This window comes from Ostrinia nubilalis, chromosome 29 (genome assembly GCF_963855985.1).
Source record: "Ostrinia nubilalis chromosome 29, ilOstNubi1.1, whole genome shotgun sequence".
Classification (NCBI taxonomy): Eukaryota; Metazoa; Arthropoda; class Insecta; order Lepidoptera; family Crambidae; genus Ostrinia; species Ostrinia nubilalis.
The window spans coordinates 1837571-1862044 of NC_087116.1; the positions used below are offsets into that span (position 1 = coordinate 1837571).

At 41.4% G+C, this 24474-nt stretch overlaps 1 protein-coding gene across 2 annotated transcripts in view; it reads left to right on the forward strand.

Moving 5' to 3' along the window:
• The window catches only part of LOC135085698 (acetyl-CoA carboxylase), a 129154-nt gene that overhangs the window by 71796 nt on the left and 32884 nt on the right, over nucleotides 1-24474 (forward strand). For both annotated transcript variants that reach the window (XM_063980510.1, XM_063980512.1), the window contains 19 exons: nucleotides 103-209; nucleotides 1869-2005; nucleotides 2513-2599; nucleotides 4337-4419; nucleotides 5506-5615; nucleotides 7914-8042; nucleotides 9593-9775; nucleotides 11657-11796; nucleotides 13879-14089; nucleotides 16503-16595; nucleotides 17306-17463; nucleotides 18934-19114; nucleotides 19632-19747; nucleotides 20503-20623; nucleotides 20970-21066; nucleotides 21680-21786; nucleotides 22256-22357; nucleotides 22925-23027; nucleotides 24008-24108. In XM_063980510.1, coding sequence (XP_063836580.1) covers nucleotides 103-209; nucleotides 1869-2005; nucleotides 2513-2599; nucleotides 4337-4419; nucleotides 5506-5615; nucleotides 7914-8042; nucleotides 9593-9775; nucleotides 11657-11796; nucleotides 13879-14089; nucleotides 16503-16595; nucleotides 17306-17463; nucleotides 18934-19114; nucleotides 19632-19747; nucleotides 20503-20623; nucleotides 20970-21066; nucleotides 21680-21786; nucleotides 22256-22357; nucleotides 22925-23027; nucleotides 24008-24108 — 2366 coding nt within the window. The remainder of the gene's footprint in view (nucleotides 1-102; nucleotides 210-1868; nucleotides 2006-2512; nucleotides 2600-4336; nucleotides 4420-5505; nucleotides 5616-7913; nucleotides 8043-9592; nucleotides 9776-11656; nucleotides 11797-13878; nucleotides 14090-16502; nucleotides 16596-17305; nucleotides 17464-18933; nucleotides 19115-19631; nucleotides 19748-20502; nucleotides 20624-20969; nucleotides 21067-21679; nucleotides 21787-22255; nucleotides 22358-22924; nucleotides 23028-24007; nucleotides 24109-24474) is intronic.

Here is a 24474-nt window from a genome sequence, read left to right on the forward strand (position 1 = left end):
ATGCGACACTGAGTTTCGAACTCAGCGCATTAGTTGGCATCTCTCTATATCTCTATGATGATGATGGAGGAACGAACATACATAAATATTATGTCTTCGCAGGCTACTGTCTTCCCGAGCCCTACAACACGCCTCGCCTCCGCGAAGTCGTCGAGAAATTCATGCAGAGTCTACGCGACCCGTCGCTACCGCTGCTGGAGTTGCAAGAGGTATGGAAATGAAGGGTAGTTGTCACCTATTGAGTAATAGAAGTCCAACAATAAATTCTGAAACGTCATGTGGTTAAAATTGAAATTAGCCTAATGCCCATATTCACAAACATTACTATGCGATCTCACAGTGCGCGTGGACGCACAGGGTGACACATGAACCAATCACAGAGCTCTGTTCAACGCTGTGAGTTCAATTTGCTGTTTCACTTAAGCAAGCATCGTTTGTGAATACGGGCGTAAGTTATTAGGCTGAGTTGCACCACCTAACTTTGACGATAACCGATGATTTTTGTATGGATTTTGACAGATTTTTGACGTTTGTCAAAGTTAAAGTAAGATGGCGCAACCCAGCCTTAGTATCGATAGTAGCGCCTTCCTGTAAAAGTCGTATGGTATATCAATAATATGGTATATCGACACTTCTGTTGTCCAACATGGTAAAAATCGGAAGTAATAAACCAATATTGATAGTAGCAACCCTCCTGTAAGTGTCATATACTCAACATCAAATAAACCGCACCTTCCGCGACGCGAACTTTAACGATTTTCTTCTGACACAATCATGGTACCCCAACAATATTGGTGTTATTTGAAAGCCCAATAAATATCCTTAAAGAAAAACACATTTAATTTCTTAATAAATGATTAACATATACCATAAATGTGACTTGAAAAAATACCTCACTTTGGGCCCACCTATGGGATCAATTAGACCATTTTTTATGGTTATAAAACCAAATAATGATTTCACGTGTCCTCTTTAACAGATGGATAGCAATTAAACCCAACTTAACAGTTTTATAGCCATAAAAGTTGGCTCTAGCGTAACTACCTATTTTTTGAAGAAGTGACTCTGGATCCTTGTAAAGACACATTTTTGGGGTAAAAACCTTTCCTTTAATGAAATGAAGGTTAGAACTAGGCTTTTAAATGGTATTAATATTGGTGGGAAGTGGGGATGCATACGTTTGAAAATGCTTGTCGCGGGAGGTGCGATTTATTTGACGTCGAGTGTATATGGGACACTTCAGCATTGTTCAGCGTGGCAAAAATGCATTAACTCAGTCGATCTGAAGTCTCGCTGATGTTTGACGTCACAAAAACACCCTCCCGTGCCGCTACCATACCTCAGGCACTGACTCAATTAAGCGCTAGACCTATAGTAAGGTCAACTAGTCGGCCGTTTGGTGTAGTGGTTCGGAACGGACTACTATTCCGGAGGTAGCGGGTTCGATTCCCGCACAGTACAAACATTTGTGTGCATGAACATATTTGTTTGTATTGGACTGGGTGTTTTCTATGTATAATAAGTATGTATTTACAAAAAAAAAAAAAAAAGTATTTAAGTATGTCTATATCCGTTGTCTAGTACCCATAGTACAAGCTTTGCTTAGTTTGGGACTAGAAGCGCAGTGTAAAAATGTCTAAGGATATTTATTATTATTATTTATATTATTTACTATAAATTATTATTTCTAACTCGTCCTATTATCTGATCCCTTACTTGGCCCTTACTTGTCGGGTTCCATTGGAGGCCAAACTGTAGATCCTGACTGTACAGGAGTTGCAATTGTGGGAACGAGAGGTTGTATCAACTGTCCTATTACTTATAAACATCGTTTTGTCTCTTTCCTATATTCTACCCTCTTTCTCCAGGTTCTATCTTCAACTTCCGGCCGAATCCCCATCGCTGTGGAGAAGAAAGTGCGCAAACTGATGGCGCTATACGAAAGAAACATCACGTCCGTGCTAGCTCAATTCCCTAGCCAGCAAATTGCTAGCGTTATTGACCAGTGAGTGTAATTCTAATATCATCATCATTTCAGCCACAGGACGTCTACTGCTGAACATAGGCCTCCCCCAATGATTTCCATATCGCCCGGTTGGTACCAGCCTGCCAGCGCCTTCCTGCTACCTTTATAAGGTCGTCGATCGACCTTGTGGGTGGACGTCCTACACTTTTTGGTACATGGCCTCCACTCCAGAACCTTGCTGCCCCATCGGCCGTCAGTTCTGCGTACTATGTGCCCTGCCCATTGCCACTTCAGCTTGCTAATCCGTCGGGCTATGTCAGCGACTTTAGTTCGTTTACGGATCTCCTCATTGCTAATTCGATCTCGTAAAGAAACACGGAGCATAGCCCTCTTCTACACTATGGTTTTTGGTCCGGTCACTCGAGAAAGTTTTTGGATTTAAGCAATGTCCCAAAAACTACACTATTACGCAGTTATTTTACTCTGCGTTATTCACACTTGGGAACTCAGTACCCGAGTCGAAGTTAATCATATTTTTTGTTTCAGTCACGCCGCCTCTCTAGCTAAGAGGCAAGACAGAGACGTATTCTTCATGAGCACACAAGCACTGGTGGTCTTAGTGCAGAGATACAGGTACGTCATTAAAGATGGTATAGATCGTTTCATCCACGAAGACGCGCCCCACCAACTTCCGCGAATGTTTGAGTGTTATCGGTACACGCTAAATCATCCATGAGTACACACACTACAATAATAACGCTCGGATTGGATCAAATTCGTCTTAAAAACTTAATTAATTTTAAATGCCTTGAATTAAGACTTTTGGTTGCATTGTAGGTAATTGGAAAAAGTAGTTTAATTGAGTTGACAAAATAGTGACGTCACTTGCTAGTATTGCCATACAAAATGTATGGGAGAATCTCGTTTTGACAGATTTAAAAAGTACGTCAATTGATTGGTTCCAAATACCGAATATACAGTACTAGCGGCCGCCGATCCCGTTTTACCCCCTTCATCTATCTTACGCGGTTTAGATTTTTTCATACAAATGTTTTTTCCCGCTAACTCCCGTGTCCGTGGGAATTTTGCAATATCCTGTTGAAACTAAGCTTTAAGTTTACTAAGGTACCTGCACGCCAAATTTCAAGCGTCTAACTTAAGCGGTTTAGATTTTTCATACAAAAGGATTTTCCCGCTAATTCCAAATTGCAAGTGCCTACGTTTAGCCGTTTAGGCTGTGCGTCGATATGTCACTAAGTCAGTCAGTTTCTCCTTTTATACAGGGTGTTAGGTAAATGGTTTATATGAGCCGACACTAGCCCATGTTAACATGGTCATATAAATGGTATGGTGAAGTCAGAAAATTGATATCTTCATTTTAATTATTTTAATTTTCATACAAATCGCATTTTTATAAAATTTATTATGTATGAAAATTAAAAAAATTAAAATGATGATATCAAATTTCTGACTTCACCATACCATTTATATGCCTATGTTAACGTGGGCTAGTGTCGGCTCATATACCTATTTACCTAACACCCTGTAGATCGTTTCATCCACGAAGACGCGCCCCACCACCTTCCGCGAATGTTTGAGTGTTATCGGTACACGCTAAATCATCCATGAGTACGCACACTACAATAATAACGCTCGGATTGGATCAAATTCGTCTTAAAAACTTAATTGATTTTAAATGACTTGTAAATTAAGATTTTGGTTGCATTGTAATTGGAAAAAATTAGTTTAATTGAGTTGACAAAATAGTGACGTCACTTGCTAGTATTGCCATACAAAATGTATGGGAGAATCTCGTTTTGACAGTTTTAAAAAGTACGTCAATTGATTGGTTTCAAATACCGAATATACAGTACTAGCGGCCGCCCGCGACTTCGTACGCGTGGATCCCGTTCATCTATCTTACGCGGTTTAAATTTTTTCGTACAAATGTTTTTTCCCGCTAACTCCCGTTCCCGTGGGAATTTTGCAATTTCCTGTTGTATCTAAGCTTTAAGTTTACTAAGGTACAGCTGCATGCCAAATTTCAAGCGTCTATCTTACGCGGTTTAGATTTTTTCATACAAATGTTTTTTCCCGCTAACTCCCGTTCCCGTGGGAATTTTGCAATATCCTGTTGTAACTAATCTTTAAGTTTACTAAGGTACCTGCACGACAAATTTTAAGCGTCTAACTTAAGCGGTTTAGATTTTTCATACAAAAGTATTTTCTCGCTAATTCCAAATTTCAAGTGCCTACGTTTAGCAGTTTAGGCTGTGCGTTGATATGTCACTAAGTCAGTCAGTTTCTCCTTTTATATATTTAGATATGCCTGTAGCTTATTATACTTTAAAACTGTGCCTTTTTGTTCAGAAACGGCATCCGTGGACGTATGAAGGCAGCCGTCCATGATCTACTCAAGCTATACTATCAGGTGGAGAGCCATTTCCAGCTCGGTAAGTCTTGTCACCTTATGATCATCATCATTTTCTATCCACAACGGAAAAGCTCTTGTCTGCATCTCACCTGATAGAAAGTGATGATCAGGCTGATGGTGGAAGCGAGCTTCACCCGGAATCCTCATCCACAGAGGAACTGGCTATCTTACCTCTAATTGAAACACAACAATGCTGTTAATGTTCTTATTATGACGACAGACTTAGGTAAGATGCTGGTAGCTAGCCAGGTAGGCTTTAGAGCAAGCCAATTGACCAAACCAAGCAGAAAATGTGGCTTCCACCTCTAGGTCTAAGACCTCACCATCATCACCACCAGTTCTTAATCTTTTATAGTTTGCTCCAAAAGAAACTGGTATTATTGTAACTAATCAAGTCAAATATATAATAATAGTTTTACTCCAATCATAGATACAATGATCTATGATTGAAGTAAAACTATATTTGATTGCAAAGTGAAGATCGTCCATTTCTGTCAAATGACGTCCACTGCTGGAAAAAGGCCTCCCGAAGGATTTCTACAACGTCCGGTAAAGTAATGTAAAAGATGATCGATGATCATTCGGGCAGAATAGTTCTCGAGTGGCGACCACGGGCCGAAAATCTTGTACTACTAGGCTACTCCTTACTTGGTGGACCGACGATCTAGTGAAGGTCGCGGGAAGCACCTGGATGCTTGCAGCGCAAGACCGGTCGTGGAAATCCTTGGGGGAGGCCTATGTCCAGCAGTGGACTGGACGCCTTTTGACTGAATGGAACGAACGAACCGGGCATTTGCATTTTATTCGCATTGTGCAAATCCTTGCGGAAGGCAATTGTCTAAAGCCTGGTCCGTGAGTACGTAGAATTTTGTCCAATGACCCCAAGCTACCCATCCTTATCGCTCGCGCATAATTATGTTGCTGTCTCGCTCACACACTCACTGCGGGCGTCCGTCGCACAGTCGCGACAGCAATATAATTACGCGCGAGCGATAAGGATGGGTAGCTTGGGGTCATTGGACAAAATTCTACGTGCTCACAGACCAGGCTTTAGCAGTGGGTGCCTTTTGGTTGAACTCATAATGTATTGATATATCATCAACAGGTGCATACGACAAATGCGTGGTGGCTCTGAGGGACCGCTACAAGGACGATATGCAGACCGTAGCCAACATCATATTCTCGCACAACCAGGTGCCGAAGAAGAATCTACTGGTAAGTTTTATTGCCACTCACTGTCACAACATATTGGTCACTGTCATGATACATATTTGTCACTATACGATTCTGAAACGTCAAGTGGCAATAGTCGGAACTAATAACCCAATATTAATATTGATAGTTAGCACCCTCCTGTAAATGTAATTAATATACAGGCTGTCCCAAAAACAATGGATAACCCTGTAACCATCGATAGGGCTCGCCATGGTCTCCCTAACGCCCAATTTTGACCCCAGTAAAAATATCACCGTTCTCAAGATTTTTAAGTTTTTGTGCATTTTTAGAAAATTGCCACCTGCGATTACTTTTTCTCATGCCATTTCTACAAATGAGGATACTTTTCAATCTAGTTTTTTTCCTTATCACAAGGGATAGTTGGGCTATCAAAAGAAAAGATTAAAGTTCAACAAACTAGTTTAAAAGTATGAAAATTTTAAGAAATTGCAGAGAAGAAGGAAAAATTAATACATTGTCTTGCACTTTTGATCAGCCATCGTGTAAAAAAAATTTAGGAAGACCATCGTGCCCATTACCTTAAAAACTTCCTTAATTAATTGAGATTCTGAAAAGGTATCACAAGCTTATGTATTCTGTATTGTTTTTATCTTATGGCTACTTGAATAGCAACTAGTATAAAAACTGCAAAAATGAGTTTTTCTCGTAATAGTTAAACTAGGACTGCATAGTGGCATCAAATACAAATGGATAATTTTTGGCGTAGGAATTTTAATAAAGCAACATTTTATCATCATCATCATCATCATTTCAGCCATAGGACGTCCACTGCTGAACATAGGCCTGTACCCCAATGATTTTCATAATGACCGCTTGGTAGCGGCCTGCATCCAGCACCTTCCTGCTTACCTTTATGAGGTCGTCGGTCCACTTTGTAGGTGGACGTCCTACGATGCGCTTTCCGGTACGTAGCCTCCACTTGAACCCTGTTGCCCCATTGGCCGTCCGTTCTGCGTTTTTGTGATTACTTATTTTTTGTTTTACACCTTATAAATGTGCCTATAGACAGATGCCCGTGATGATACACGGCTCGGAAACGTGGATTTTTTGCACAGCGTGCTATGGAAGGGGCTATGCTCGGGTTTCTTTACGAAACCGTATCAGAAATTAGGAGACCTGTAAACGAACTAAAGTCGCTGACATAGCCCGACGGATCAGCAAGCTGAAGTGGCAAAGGGCAAGGCACAGTAGTTCGCAGAACTGAGGCAGCAGGGTTCAAGTGGAGGCTACGTACCGGAGAGCGCATTGTAGGACGTCCACCTACAAAGTGGACCGACGACCTCATAAAGATAAGCAGGAAGGTGCTGTATACAGGCCGCTACCAAGCGGTCATTATGAAAATCATTAGGGTACAGGCCTATGTTCAGCAGTGGACGTCCTACGGCTGAAATGATGATGATGATGATGATAAAATGTTGCTTTATTTAAATTCCTACGCTAAAAATTATCCATTTGTATTTAATGCCACTATGCAGTCCTAGTTTAACTATTACGAGAAAAACTCATTTTTGCAGTTTTCATACTAGTTGCTATTCAAGTAGCCATAAGATAAAAATAATACAGGATACATAGGCTTGTGATACCTTTTTAGAATCTCAATTAACCAAGGAAGTTTTTAAGGTAATGGGCACGATGGTCTTCCTACATTTTTTTTACACGATGGCTGATCAAAAGTGCAAGACAATGAATTAATTTTTCCTTCTCTTCTGCAATTTCTTAAAATTTTCATACTTTCAAACTAGTTTGTTGAAGTTTGATATTTTCTTTTGATAGCCCAACTATCCCTTGTGATAAGGAAAAAAACTAGATTGAAATGTATCCTCATTTGTAGAAATGGCATGAGAAAAAGTAATCACAGGTGGCAATTTTCTAAAAATGCACAAAAACTTAAAAATCTTGAAATCGGTGATATTTTTACTGGGGTCAAAAATGGACGTTAGGGAGATCATGGCGAGGCCTATCGATGGTTACAGGGTTATCCATTGTTTTTGGGACACCCTGTATAAATAGTTAAATATTATATGAGACAGTTCAGTGTTGTCCAACGTGGCAAAAATCGGTACTGATAGTAGCGTCCTCCTGTCAATGTTATATCTGGGACACTTTAGCTGTCCAACTTTATTGGGAGAGCGCGTTATGACAGCTTATAAAAAGCATTTCATGTGACTCTTACCTTTGTAAGGCGTCACATGTACTGGCCGACTCGAGATCTAAGGAATTATCAGGACTATAAGAAGTACATAATTTGTATTTACTAACATAACTTAATCCTTTCAGGTGACCCTGCTTATCGACCACTTGTGGTCTAACGAGCCTGGTCTGACTGATGAACTGGCAGCGACCCTCAACGAACTGACGTCACTGCACCGAGCCGAGCACAGCCGAGTCGCACTTAGAGCGAGACAGGTATAGTACAAATCTTGGGATAACAACTGTCTACAGCATTTTTGCGCACGGGTTATGCATAGCTTATTTTTATTGCTTTATGACCTAGAATTAAGAATAACAACAAAAAATTGTTCTGAATTTGCTTTTATGTGTAAAAAATAGAAAAATTCATATCAATGAATGTATGAAACATGAACATAGAGATGATTCAATTTGTTGCCAAATATATTTTTTTCTTTCTTTCTTTCATTCTTTCTAATTATTAAAACATACCAAACATCCATTTAAGATTCATTCTCATAAGAGAAAATTTAAAATAGAGTCCAAATATTTATTAAAAATGAAAAGTTCTAATTTCCTGTCACGTTCCATAGAAGATTTTTCGCATAAAAATCTAACCCTATCATGCTTTCAGTATACTGGCCTTGGTAACGTCGTCTCTCAAATCTCACTATATTTTAATGAAAGCGTGCCCCTTGTTCTTGCGAATAAGCCCCCATAATTATTTATAAATATATCCCAATGAGAATGGGACGTGCATCTTTAGAGACATTCTACTATGAAGATTGAAAATTCAAATCGCTATAACTTCTTAAAAAGCAAATATTTTCGATTTGTAATCGCATTTTTTTATATAAATTTGCTTATATAATCAGAATATAATAAGTAAAATCCATGCGCAAAAAAAAAAATTTTTTTTGTTGACCGGTGTAATTATAAGGGGTGGTGTGTCCAGAACTCCAGAAGTAGTCTTTCTACGAACCAGTGATAAAAATATTATACATGATAGAGATAATTATAATAGAGTCTCTATGGTTTAGACCACTTATATCAGATCCAGAGCTCCCGGGTTCGATTCCCAGTGGTTAGTTCTCTTCTAAGGGTTGTTCTTGTTCACGAGCCGGAAGACGTAGTGTGGGCAGGCCCCTCTCTAGGTGGACCGACGATCTGGTGAAGGTCGCGGGAGGTGCCTGTATGCGAGCGGCAGGACCGGTCTTTGTGGAAAACCTTGGGGGAGGTCTTTGGACGTTATTCGGCTGAAACGAACGAAGGCTTGTTCTAAGTCCGTTTTTATTTTATTTATATTAACCGGCAGACAGTGGTGACTGAGTTTGTTGCGGCGCTTCTTCTCAGCACTTGCCAAATGTTGGTCTCGAAGCGCTGGTAGGGTAAAAACATTATGAGACATGTAGAGGCTCCTTAAGAGCATATGACGATTTGTAAGAACTATTTATTAGTCTAAACAAATAAAGAAATTTTGACTTGACTTCCGTCTGGCTATACCTAACCTAAGTCTATCGCCATCAATATTAACAGCATTATCGTGTTTTGGCAATTTTAGACTAGATAGCCAGCTATTCTGTGGTTGTGGATTCCGCGTGAAGCTCATTTCCACCTTCGCAGTCTCATTCATAAATCAATTGAAGTTTAATTATTAAGATATTTCATCGTCTTATCACATTATACATATACACATATCAAATTAAACTCAAAGGGTTGCCCCTTCCAAATAAGTTACAGAATTAGCTTTGGGTGAAGAAGATTATGATGATTATGCTTTCTTCCAGGTCCTCATAGCAGCCCACCAGCCGGCCTACGAACTCCGCCACAATCAGATGGAGTCTATATTCCTTTCCGCCGTCGACATGTATGGACATGATTTCCACCCTGAGAACCTTCAGAAGCTTATACTGTCCGAGACGTCCATCTTCGATATACTCCACGACTTCTTCTACCACACTAATGCAGCTGTAAGTTGTTTGAAAGATTCTATTAGATATTTAAGAATTTCGCCATTTTTATAAAATATAGGAACTGTAACTGTGATAAAAAGTAAAAAAAGCTGAACGGTAAAACAGCTGTAAAGGCGACTTTTATACAGCTTTAAACTATTTAAAATCCACACGACGTCTTTCACCAGTCAAATGCAACTAGCTTATAAAGCAAAAGTGTCTTCTTTTTATCACCCTTATACAGCTATTATATTATGTAGCATAGTTTTCGTTCGAGGTTTTCTTACTCATTCTAAAGAACGGGTTCAAATGTAAGTTATAAATTAAAGAATGAACTAGACATGTACGGACATGATTTCCATCCTGAGAACCTTCAGAAACTTATACTGTCCGAGACGTCCATCTTCGATATACTGCACGACTTCTTCTACCACACTAATGCAGCTGTAAGTTGTTTGAAAGATATTCTATTAGATACTAGCTTTCCACCCGCGGCTTCGCCCGCGTGGAATTTTGTCTGTCACAGAAAAACTTTATCGCGCGCGTCCCTGTTTCAAAAACCGGGATAAAAACTATCCTATGTTCTTTCCCGGGACTCAAACTATCTCTATGCCAAATTTCATCAAAATCGGTTGCGAGGTTTAAGCGGGAAAGCGTAACAGACAGACAGACAGACAGACAGACAGAGTTACTTTCGCATTTATAATATTAGTTGGGATTTAAGAATTTCGCTGTTGTGTGAAAAATAGGAACTGTAACTGTGATAAAAAGTGAAATAAGCTGAACAGGATAGGACGTACGATAGTAGTGGTAAAACAGCTGTAAAGGCGACTCTTATACAGCTTTAAGTTATTTAACATCCACACGACGTCTTTCACCACTCATATGCAACTATGGCTTTTAAATCAAGTTCATTTTGTTTTATGACTCTACTTTATGCTACAGTCAAAACTCATAACCACTTTTGACTGCAAAAATCAGTCAAAAGTGCTTTTGACCGAAGCCCTTGGTTAATATCACTTTTGACTAATTTTTTGCACGCAAAAGTGGTTTTGACCAAGCACGTTAGTTCTTCGTTATCATGGGTCACAACATGTGCTAAGTTCCTGCTCAGCTTTTGTCGTGTCATTGCAATGAGGGCTATCGTTTTTATACTTAACAGTTGGCACCCCTGGCGATTGACAGGACCTTACTCTACAGTGGCGCCATCTTGATGAGTGCAAATGCGATAGTCCTCCTACCACTTTAGCGCTCACCAGTTGGTGCCACTGTCTTCGCTACTAGCAAGTGACAGGAGGACTCTACAGTGGCGCTAACTGGTGAGCGCTAAAACGATAACCCTCATTGAAATCGCAATTGGGAAAGCACTTTGGCACATTGGCACTGCTCAGTCAACTATTTCTTCTTTATTCGTGTTTTTTATGCCACTGTTGTGTTTTTATACGGGGTGTTTCTTGTAAGGTGTCAAGCCGAAAGCAGGTGATAGGTCAGGATTAGACCTATCGATTTCACCCCCATGTATGTTCTACGATTTTTCGTAGTTTAGAAGTTATCGTTAATTTTGTGATTTTTTCAAATTTTATGACCTATTAGGCTTTACAATTTTTATCTTTTTTTTGGGTTGACTTTTCTAGATTTCTGTTTTTTGACAGATTTCCTATTAATTGCAGATGTTTGAAAAAAAATTTGTGCGTCGTTGTCGAATGTGCATTCAGGTCAACGGCGGACATTTTGAACATGATAGGTCTAGTCCTCACCTATCACCTGCCTTCGGCTTGATACCTTACAAGAAACACCCTGTATATCTTTCTGTATTTGTGTGATGTTCCACTGTAATAAATGTTTTATTTTTTCTAATTAGTGCAACATATTTCTAACATTATTATGATTTGTTGCCAGGTATGCAACGCGGCGTTAGAAGTGTACGTTCGCCGCGCTTACACGTCGTATGAGATACAGTGCTTACAACACCTCGCGCTGTCGGGAGAGCTGGGAGTTGTGCACTTCCAGTTCGTGCTGCCTACCGGACACCCTAACAGGTGGGCTCATCATCATCATCATCATCTTTACAGCTTATGGTACCCCATGACGGTCAAGAACTCCTACTGACGGCCAAGAAGAGACAGGGCACGATCTTTCGCTTTTTCCATCACAATTTCTCTACTGACAGCCAGCATGCAACGCGGCCTTAGTCTGCGACGAAACTAGCGACGGCCGAGCGATGGCGGTCCGATGAAAGTCCGGTCGCCGAGCACGTAGAATGTCGACCAATGACCCCAAGCTGCCCATCCTTATCGCTCGCGCGTAATTGCTGTCGCGCTCGCACACTCACTGCGGCCGCCCGTCGCACAGTGGCGACAGCAATATAATTAAGCGCGAGTGATAAGGATGGGTAGCTTGGGGTCATTGGACGAAATTCTATCTGCTCGGCGACCGGACTTAGCTTAGTATGCAACGCGGCCCGTCCGCCGAGCATATACCTCGTACGAGATATAGTGTTTGCAACACTTACCCTGCTCATCACAAACATTACTATGAGGTCTCAAAGTGCGCGTGGACGCACAGGGTGACACACGAGCCAATCAGAGCTCTATCCAACGCTGTGCTCAATTTGCTGCTTCTCTCAAGCATCGCATACGGGCCCTAGAGGTGTACGTCCGCCGCGCTTACACGTCGTATGAGATACAGTGCTTGCAGCACCTCGCGCTGTCGGGAGAGCTGGGAGTCGTGCACTTCCAGTTCGTGCTGCCTACTGGCCACCCTAACAGGTGGGCTCATCATCATCATCATCTTTACAGCTTATGGTACCCCATGATGGTCAAGAGCTCCTACTGACGGCCAAGAAGAGACAGGGCACGATCTCTCGCTTTTTCCATCACAATTTCTCTACTGACAGCCAGTATGCAACGCGGCCTTAGTCTGCGACGAAACTAGCGACGGCCGAGCGATGGCGGTCCGATGAAAGTCCGGTCGCCGAGCACATAGAATGTCGTCCAATGACCCCAAGCTACCTATCCTTATCACTCGCGCGTAATTATATTGCTGTCGCGACTATGCGACGCGCGCCCGCAGTAAGTGTGCGAGCGCGACAGCAATTACGCGCGAGCGATAAGGATGGGTAGCTTGGGGTCATTGGACGAACTTTTATCTGCTCGGCGACCGGACTTAGCTTAGTATGCAACGCGGCCCGTCCGCCGTGCATACATCTCGTACGACATACAGTGTTTGCAACACCTACCCTGCTTTTCACAAACATTACTATGAGATCTCACAGCGCGTGGACGCACAGGGTAACCCACGAACCAATCACAGAGCTTAATCAACGCTGTGCGTTCGAATGCTGGTTCTTTTAAGCATCGCATACGGGTGTTAGAAGTGTACGTCCGGCGCGCTTACACGTCGTATGAGATCCAGTGCTTGCAGCACCTCGCGCTGTCGGGAGAGCTGGGAGTCGTGCACTTCCAGTTCGTGCTGCCTACTGGACACCCTAACAGGTGGGCTCATCATCATCATCATCATCATCATCATCTTTACAGCTTATGATATCCTACTGACGGTCAAGAAGCGACAGGGCACGATCTCGCGCTTTCTCCATCACCATTCGTCTAATGCCAGCTAAAGTCCGGTCGCCGATAGAATTTCGGTCGATGACCCCAAGCTACCTATCCTTATCGCTAGCGTCTACTGCCAGCTAGTATGCGTGGCCTTAGTCTGCGACGAAACTGGCGACGGCCGAGCGATGGCGATGCGACGCGACAGCGATGCATACAACAACATGACAGTATATGGTAACGCGCACTTAACTGGCGACGGCCATTGATTCTTTATCAGGAGGGGCCTGGCCTCTGATATGCCATGACACGAAGGGCACCGCTAGTAAAAAAAAACGTAACCAACCGACTCACACGCGTGTCCCGAAACTGAATTTTCATAAATAGAAATAGAATGAGTGAAATGCTGTGTCATGATAAACATTTATCGCGGTATTTTATTTACATATGTCTAAATCATCGATAAGATTTTATCATGGCGCGCTTCCTAGCCCGGCTGGATAATATTACAATAAGTAGGTTAGATTATAAATGTTTTGCAACTAATATTTTGACTTCTCTTTCCTCCAGGATCCCAATCAGCCAATCTGAGATTGAGCTCTCAGCAGCGCAAGACCAGGAAGGCATTCCAGCGGAACTTTGCACTGCAGCCATGAGGAAATGTCATCATAGAACTGGAGCTCTTGCTGCGTTTGACTCCTTCGACCAGTTCGTGCAATATTCTGATGAGTTGCTGGACTTGGTACACGATTTTGCCAGCACTGCTTCTGTTAGACGCGAGGTGAGTTATATCAACCTACTCTTTTCTTCATTCTCCCCTTTCCCCGACTTCCCCTTCTCCCCACTCTCCCCTTCTCCTCACTCTTCCTTTCTCCCCACTCTCCCCTTTCCCACACTGTCCCTCTCCCCCGTCTCCTATTTCCCCCTCTCCCCTTCTCCCCACTCTCCCCTTCACCCCACTTTCCGCTATCTCCCCATTCTCGCCCACTCCCCACTACCCACTCTCCCCCACTCTCCCCTATTTCCTCACTCTCACCTTCTCCCCACACTCCCCTTCTCCCTACTCCCCTTCTCCCCACTCTCCCCTTTCGCACACTGTTCCTTTCCCCCGTCTCCTGTTTCCCCCTTCTCCCCACTCTCATCTTCTCCCCACTCTCCCCTCCTCCCCACTCTCCCCTCTAAACTCTCCCCTTCCCCTTTCCCCACTCTCCTCTCCAAGAGACCATCCCAGCGGAACTCTGCACAGCAGCCATGAGGAAATGTCATCATAGAACTGGAGCGCTGGCTGCGTTTGATTCGTTCGACCAGTTCGTGCAATATTCTGATGAGTTGCTGGACTTGGTGCACGATTTTGCCAGCACTGCCTCTGTGAGGCGTGAGGTAAGCGACATTGGATGAATCCATCTCCCCTTTTCATTCTCCCCATATCGCCCCATTCTCCCCTAATTTTACCCACTCTCCCTCACTCTACTTTCCTCCATCTCCTCTTACCCTACTTTCCCCTATTTTCCCTTCTCCCTTTCCCTAATCTCTTTCTCCACTTTTCTCATCTACCCTTCTCCCCTCTCCCTTTTGCCCGTCTTCCCTTCCCCTCACTCACTAAACACACAAAATTCGATCCTTAGCGTATCAGCAATAAAAGCTATAACTTCCTCCTCTCTTTCACTTTAACTCTCCTCTCATACCGCTCTTTATTTATCCACACATCCACACCTGGCTAAACCTGCGATGTGAAAATGCCTCCTTGTCGCGTATATGCCTCATTTCTGTCCAGTCTGCGTCAAACAGTTCGTGATACCTAAAGTGGTCAAAAAGTTGACAACGCAACCTTATTCCAATTGTAATTGTAACAAAGACGTATTGCAAACTTATTGGTTACTTTAGGTGTCATGAACTATTTGACACTAACTGTACAAACCTGTACCACGGTAATACTATCTAAAGTCGGATTCTTTAGAAATTTCCCTAAATGTAAACAAATATGGCCAACTGACATTAAAACATTTTTAATCTGTGCCCTAGTGAGACGACAAAACCTCTCGTTAATCGCGGATTGAAATTATTGTAGTACTTACGTACCTGGTCTATAGAAATAATTTATAATGCTTTGTAAAGCAATGCATTAAACAATTAGTAGTACATTCAATGAAGAAAAAATACATTGTTTATTAAGACCCTATTTAAATCTATTTAAATGCAATCAGTAATAAAAATGATTGAATAATTGAAACAAAATCGATTAAATTTAGTCTATGACTTACAGGTTACAACACTGATGTGTCAGAGACAACATGGAGATAACACATATTTTAAACTTCAAGTCAATTTGACAAGTCTCACAAATTTTCATCTTTCACATAATTTTGCTAAAATAATTTGTTTATAGATTGATTCCAAACTTGTATAATCGTGAGAATAAAGTTGGTTTCATGGGCTTGTGAAATAATGTGTATGATATTATGAACACGTAAGTGATTATGGTGTAATTGTGTGCAGAAGTGTTTGTTTACATTTAAGGAAATTTCTAAAGAATTAAGGTATATACAGTATTCCAACTCGGCCATATTTTTGAAATAAATGTCAACAGCCCCGCGGTACGTCACGGTATGACAACATGCGATAGGGCTGCTCACCTACAGTACCCATTCTAATTACATCTGTCTACTTAGAATTTCTATCTAGTTTTGTGATTGTATTTTTTTTTTATTTAAACAAACAAAATACTTTGTGAATGGAATAGGATAAAAATGCGTGTTGTTTTGTGATTAGTAGATTTAATTTAAAAAAATATACTAAAATAATTTTGAATCTACTAATCATAATGATTACTTAATGACCTGTTACTTTAATTTCAGGCGGGCGAAATCATGGCAAAAGCTGGTTTTATACAATATATAATTTTCATTTCAAATCAAACTGACTGAAAATGACCATTTCTGACAGTTAATGACTAGTTTTTGACAAATTTGACCGTAAATGACGGTCAGTCAAATTCAATCACCTTAGTCATTTTCAACATTAGGCCATCGACGTACGTTCGGCACATTCGCGACACCCCTAATTTTTTCATCTCGACCGCGTCCCTAGATTTGAAATTCGAAGGAAAGCTCGCGTTTCGTCGGTTTATATGAAGTTACAATACTGGTATGATATTATTACCGTGCCTGTACTACAACAATGCCTCTTTGTTCCAGGACCTCCAAGCGCTGCAAGAAGGCAGCGAGAGCCGCGATAGCACCAGCATCAACGTAGGAGACTACGCCAAAATGCCGGACGCTGAAGACGTGGTAAGTCCGCGATCGTAGAATGAAATAAAATAAGATTTTTTCTTGCAAAATATTGAGGTCGTTGGTCCACCTTCTGGGTGGACGTTCTACTCTGCGCTTTCCGGTATATGACCTCCAATTTAGAACCTTGTCCCATCGGATGTCAGTTCTGAGTACTATGTGCCCTGCCCATTGCCACTTCAGCTTGCTAATCCGTGGGGCTAGGTGAACCAACGACCTCACAAAGGTAGCAGAAACTGTTTGTATAATATACATACATACCTTTTTCAAGGATCATCATCATCATCACAGCCATAGGACGTCCACTGTTGAACATAGGCCTCCCCATTGGGGAGCATTGCAAAGCATTGGCTTTCCATGTTGCCCGGTTAGCGGCCTGCGTCCAGCGCCTTCCTGCTACCTTTATGATGTCGTTCAAGCAAAGAACAGCGAAAAATCCGAAATGCGACATATCACCTTCAGCCTTTCATATCTTAAATTTTTGAGACTAATCTAACATCTCTCAAGTTAAAATGCATCAAACCCTTTATTTATTTATTTATTTATTTATTTATTTATTTAGGAAAACCAGGGTTTAACAGTTTATGCTACAGAGCTTGAAAACATAACCCTCTATCAGCGCAGTCGAGTAAAAATTTCCACTAAAACGATGTTTTTTTTTCATACTCAATATAAATAGGCAAATTACTAAAACCAACCTTATCCCCCAGCCTTTAGAACCAATTCACATCATCATGGTTGGAGTCAGAGACAGCGGTGAAAGCGACGACAGCGTCATAGCGAGACGCTTCGGAAACTTCTGTCGTGCCCATAGACACGAATTACACCAGAAGCGAGTACGAAGGATCACCTTTATGGCGCTTGTCAAGTGAGTATAGACCTTATCTGTATTGGCATAAGGTTCAATTTGCTATAACGTGAAGACAGCGAACATTTTCCAAATGTTTGTCCAGATGTTTGCAAAGATCTTTGTCAAATTTCATATACAGTGCAAGGCAAAGGTATGAAGAACAGACATTTGCAAAGATGTTTGCAAAGATCTTTGTCAAGTTACTTTACTGTTTATTGCAAATTGAACAAATATTAAGGTAACTAAAGTATCATATCAAGAAGTTTTGTCCACTTCTGTCGCACTCATAAACACAAAATCAGAAAAGTGAGACGGATCACCTTTATGGCGCTTGTCAAGTGAGTATACACCTTATTAATCTATACAATACACAGGCAAAGCTGAGGTGAGAACAGCAAACTTTTTCCAAATGTTTGTCCAGATCTTTGCAAAGATATTTGTCAAATTTCATATACAGTGCAAGGCAAAGGTATGAAGAACAGATATTTGCAAAGATGTTTGTCAAGATGTTTGCAAAGATCTTTGTCAAGTTGCTTTACTGTTTATTTTCAAATTGAACCAGTAAAGTAACTAAAGTATTATATCAAGAAGTTTTGTCCACTTCTGTCGCACTCATAAACACAAAATCAGAAAAGTGAGACGGATCACCTTTATGGCGCTTGTCAAGTGAGTATGCACCTTATTAATCTATACAATACACAGGCAAAGCTGAGGTGAGAACAGCAAACTTTTTCCAAATGTTTGTCCAGATGTTTGCAAAGATCTTTATCAAATTTCATATACAGTGCAAGTGCAAGGCAAAGGTATGAAGAACAGATATTTGCAAAGATGTTTGTCAAGATGTTTGCAAACATCTTTGTCAAGTTACTTTGCTGTTTATTGCAAATTGAACCAGTAAAGTGTCATAGCGAGACGCTTTGTCAACTTCTGTCGCGCGCATAGACACGAGTTACACCAGAAGAGAGTCAGGAGGATCACCTTTATGGCGCTTGTCAAGTGAGTATAGACCTTATTTGTATAAGCATAGGATTCAAATTGCAATGAACAGTAAAATTACTAAAGTGTCATAGCGAGAAGCTTTGGCAACTTCGGTGACCAAAAAAGTGTCAGGATTTTGATTCAAAGAATAGACGTCAAGACAAAAGTCATGACATAGGTCTAGGCTTTGCTCAGTCAGTGCCTGAGGTATGGTAGCGGCACGGGAGGGTGTTTTTGTGACGTCAAAAGTCAGCGAGACTTCAGATGTGCTTCAGGTTTTTTTTTTAAGTTTAGGTAAGTTTGTATGCTCTGTCACGTCATAGTTTATGTCAATGTGCCACTGAAATACCTCAGGCACTAACTAAATTAGCGCTAGACGTATAGTACAGAACTACAGATAACGCTATACGAAGCTGAAATAAGCCAATTGTCTCTTTCCATAGGTTACTTTTATTTTATTTACTTATTTATTTTATTGTATTGTTTTTTCACACAATTTTTCTTTCTCAGGCGTCAATTCCCCAAATTCTTCACGTACCGAGCTCGCAACGACTTCATTGAGGATACCATCTACCGCCATCTTGAACCGGCTTCTGCCTTCCAGCTTGAATTATACCGAATGAGGAGTTACGAGCTAGAAGCGCTTCCTACCAGCAACCAAAAGATGCACTTGTACCTGGGCAAAGCTAAGGTGAGAACAGCAAACATTTGCAAAGATGTTTGTCCAGATGTTTGAAAAGATCTTTGTCAAGTTTCATACACAGCGCATGGCAAAAGTAAGAAGAACAGTCATTTGCAAAGATGTTTGTCAAGATGTTTGCAAAGATCTTTGTCAAGTTTCATACCGCGTATGGCAAAGGCAAAAAGAACAGACATTTTGCAAAGATGTTTGTTAAGATGTTGGCAAAGATCTTTGTTAAGTTCCAAGGCCCAGGTAAGCAATAACTGATATTTGTCAAGATCCAGTATATCCAAGGTCAAGGTATACACTAACAGATTTATCAAGATCTTTGTCAAGATCACAAAAGATGCACCTGTACGTGGACAAGCCAGGGTAATGTGTGTCCAGCTGTGTGACAAGATATTTGTCAAGATCTACACAAAACAGACACTAAGAAAATCTTTGACAGGTGTCGTTATATTTGTCAAGATCACAGTGACAACAGACGCTTATAACAACAACACTACAATGATATGTTTGTCCACAGGTGAAGAAGGGCCAAGAAGTGACAGACTACCGTTTCTTCATCCGGTCCATCATCAGGCATCAAGACCTCATCACTAAGGAGGCCAGTTTCGAGTACCTTCAGAACGAGGGCGAAAGGTAATTTTTGTTGTATAAATTATGCAATATCCGGCTCAAAGGACCATGATCATTGATATGGACAATGTGTGACGTTTGTATAGATCTGTATACGAAGAAAGATAAAAAAAAGCGAAAGTTGTCATGTAATAAAAAAATTAAACTTACAAATAAAACAATATTATAATGTGGCTCATAAAAATAGCAGGAAGGCGCTAGATGCTCAGGCCGCTACCAACCGGTTATTATGGAAATCATTCCTGTCAACGTCATATCTGAGACACCTCAGTGTTGTCCAGCTATACTTTTTTCAACCTTCAAATGACCATTTTGGCATATTTTTCACGAAAGAATATGTTTTCTAACGAGAACAGTTGAGCCCTAAGATGGTAAATAATAATATACTGTGTGTACCTGGAATTACGCAAAAAAAAATTTGATAGGTATGATTTGAAAATACCTGATAGATTTTATTTGTATGAAAAACTCATAAAACTCATTTATTTTTGCAAATAGGCTTTTAAAAAGCACTTTTACACGTCCCAATATTAACCCTACCACTGCTTAGGGACAATAAATGGGCCAGTGGCGCACTGCTCTCTTCTGCAGAACAAACACAGTTTCAATGTCCGCAGCTGAGCCCCACAACAATATGCCGTATGACATTATACTGTGAAAATAGCTAAAATAAACTAGCCTTGCCGTTTCAATGTCAGTTAATTGCCTTATCTTTCTCACTGCACTGCTTACTATACTTACTAAAACTTTATCTACAGGGTGTTACTAGAGGCTATGGACGAACTCGAAGTGGCGTTCTCTCATCCGCTAGCAAAGAGGACAGATTGCAACCACATCTTCTTGAACTTCGGACCGACGGTCATCATGGACCCTGCTAAGGTTAGTTAATAAGTTACCATCATCAGGTCATTTAGTCTCCACTGCAGGAGCACGACCCTCTAATTGACCAGAGGCAAGAGGATTTGTCCTACACTCCCCACGCTGGCCAGACGGGTTGGGGAGGCCTGATGCTCGCATATTTGTCCCTTAGTCGCCTCTTACAGCATCCACGGGAAGAGTGAGGGCGGTCCTTTTCTTCTCCGTTAAATCAAAAGTTATTTCCATTTGGCATTTTTTTTCTCTTGCCTGTTATAAAATACCAAAAACCAGGATAAAACTATCCTGTTTTTCCTTTTCAAAACGATCTATTCTATCGATATAATCTATAATTTCATTTATTCCTCAGATCGAAGAATCAGTGCTCGGCATGGTGATGAGATACGGCCCCAGGCTGTGGAAACTTAGGGTTCTGCAGGCGGAGATCAGATTCACTCTGAGGATCGGTAAGTTATATCCTAATATAATAACGTAACTTACTTTTTGTGTTTGTCGACTCAGAACTTGTTATATGAACCAATTTGAAGCAGAGAAGTGTTTTGAATAACCAACCAGATTTCATTATTTCCACTTCTCCGCGCTCCGTTCTCCCGTAGTGAAAACAGGGCCTTAGACATCTGCCTACGACATAAGATATTGACTGCGTGCCGTTCATTCAGAGTAAATACAAATGAGTAGGTCATCTTCATAGGAACGCACGGGCGCGGTTTGTATGTGAGCGCGCCAACACGTATGCGGCGCGCACGCACACACTGACAAAATTTAGCGGGGATTAGCGGGGAGTTGCGCCGAATTTTGTCAGTGTGTGCGTGCGCGCCGCATACGTATATTGGCGCGCTCACATACAAACCGCGCTCGGTGCGTTTCTATGAAGATGACCTACTCATTTGTATTTACTCTGGTTCAGTGGCATAAGCTGTAATCAGTCAACTTTTATCACATTGTGACTGTCTTTTGTCATGTATTCTAGACTTTTGGCTTCCTATATTTTGTTTCCTTTCTCTTCAGCCACATAACAGATGATTTTTAACTATATTTTATTACTTCCTATCACCATAGGACCCGGAGCGCCCACCAAGAACGTGAGACTATGCTTGTCCAACGGATCCGGCTACTCTCTGGACATTTACACCTACGAAGAGGTCTCCGATCCTAGGACTGGAGTGGTAAGTGAGACAAATATTTTTTTAGTCATTAAAGAGTATAGTTGTCGCAATTCACGAAGGCGAGTGAGTTTTACACGTGTAGTGGCTTACTACTGTTCGTTTCTCATAAGTTTTGATAGACATTACACTATCGTTATGTGCATGTACCATCGGCAACAGTGTTAACTATCCATTGCCTGTCATGTCGTCTCGTTCTATCGCAAAGAATCACCATTTGATGAGAGCGAGAACAAAAACAGAAATGGATAGTTAACAGTGTGGCCGTGTGTACATACACAAAGCACTCGCCTTCGTGAGTTGCAAGCACTATAATTGTTTTTGAAACTTAAGTCTATAAACTTCAAGTTCAATTGTCACTTTAAACTCACATTTATTACACTTGAAATCATTTTTCATATTCTTGAAACTTAACTCATAACTAAAGGCAATAAAGTCCAAATTCACTCTAAACTAACTATTTAACTTGCAGATAATGTTCCACTCATACGGAGCCCGCCAAGGCCCTATGCACGGCCTGCCGATATCAACGCCCTACGTCACCAAAGACTACCTGCAGCAGAAGCGGTTCTTGGTATGTTCTGAATACTGCTATGTATACTTATTCCTTCATGTAATTATTACAAAAAATATTTAAAAAAAAATATATCCGGCTCGAAGGACCATATTTTTTGGGCTGTGGGATAATAGATGCCGTGCACTTTCAACAACCTATATTTGACTGGTGATTTGTATATTTAGACTACTTCAGTGTGCTTAGTGTGTCGTTACATTTAACGTCGTTGTTAGCGAGTGCGTCAAAAAAATCTATGAAGATTTTAGTTCTTGAAAGTATCCGCTAGGGACGCTGCATAACCTGTCATACATTTCATGCCATTTTCGATAACGTTTGGTGTAAACTCGCACTAAGCACACATGACTTGAGTTCGATTTACACAATTAATTTCTATTATTCATAATGTTTTCTATAATTAATATGTAAAATAAAAAGATTAGTTTTTTAGATCTGTATTTCGACGGATTCGGATCGGACGTATTGTGAAATCGCTCTTACATCTATAACACTAGTTTAACTCAATCTGGGTCTAGATGGCGCAGTGAGTTAAATGACCTAGAATTTATTATTATTATTTTACAACAGGCGACGTCCCAAGGCACGACGTACGTCTACGACATGCCTGACATGTTCCGACAGACCGTTGAAAAGAGGTGGAGAGAGTGCATCGAAGAAGGAACCGTCGACGGTAAGTCACATGCGCGAGAAAAACCATGCAAGATGCAAGAGCAGGGAGACATTACCACAAATATTCATCACTAAGGCCCAGAACATACGGTGAAACGCAACTGCTACGAAACTGCAACTTTCTGATGATTCTGATGAATGAAACTGAAAGTTTCAAACTGGTCGCGTCATGTGTGGTCTCTCAACGGACGCTATGGCAGAAACTTAGATGCAACTCAAAAGTAACTAGCAGTTGCGTTTCACCGTCTGTTCTGGGTCTAATGGCCCCTACGTTACTAAACCTTTTTTTGTCACCTGTCATCCGCTTTGCAACGGAGGGAAGTCGAACCTTAACTTCGAACTCCTATGTTCTTCTGATTCATTTCGTTGCGGGTCCAATGACAGTTTAACTTTCCCCCGGGCCACACTTGACCTTCACTGGTTGGGTTATTGGCGGTCAAGCTGTAGATCCTGGCTACACAGGAGTTGCAGTGGTGGGAACGAGAGGTGGGAATGGTCCCGTAACGGCCCCCCGCGATTTCGTACGCGTGGATCCCCTGTTTACCTCCTTAGGGGTTGAATGTTGCAAAATACACTATTAGTTACCACCTACGTTCTAAAAGGAACCCCCATGCAAAATTTGAGAATCCTAGCACTTGTAGTTTCTGAGATTTCGTGATGAGTGAGTTAGTCAGTCACCTTTCGCGTTTATATAGATTTCAGCCACAGGACGTCCACTGCTGAACATAGGCCTCCCCCAATGATTTCCTAAATGACCGTTTGTTAGCAGCGCCTTCCTGCTACCTTTATGAGGTCGTCAGTCCACCTTGTGGGTGGACGTCCTACGCTGCGCTTTCCGGTACGCGGCCTCCACTCTAGAACCTTGCTGCCCCATCGGCTTTCAGTTCTGCGTACTATGTGCCCTGCCCATTACCACTTTAGCTTGCTAATTCGGGCTATGTCACTGTATGTAAGCTATAACAAAATGTATTTTTTATCCAGGTCCGATGCCAGACAACGTCATGAGCAGTGTGGAGCTGGTCATAGAGCCAGACGGCGAAAGACGAGTCGTGGAAGTGACGAGGCTGCCCGGACAGAACACTGTAAGTTGGATTTATGAAGTTTTAGATCCGGCTCGAAGGACCAAAACAAAATTCAATGTTCTTGAAGTACATACGAGTTAATTATTCGAAACACCATCGAAAGATTTACTATGGAAACTTAAGCAGCGCCCCCGCGGCCGTAACGAGAACAAAAAAATAGCACGAATCTCGTCACTTTACTTTTCGTATCGAGAATCGAGATCGAGTGAATGTCATGTAAAGTAAACTAAGGCTGAGTTGCACCATCTTACTTTAACTTTGACAAACGTCAAGAATCTGTCAAGCTTCATACAAAAAGCACCGGTTACCGTTATAGTTACGGTCAAAGTTAGGTGGTGCAACACAGCCTTAGTGTAAGAAATGGTA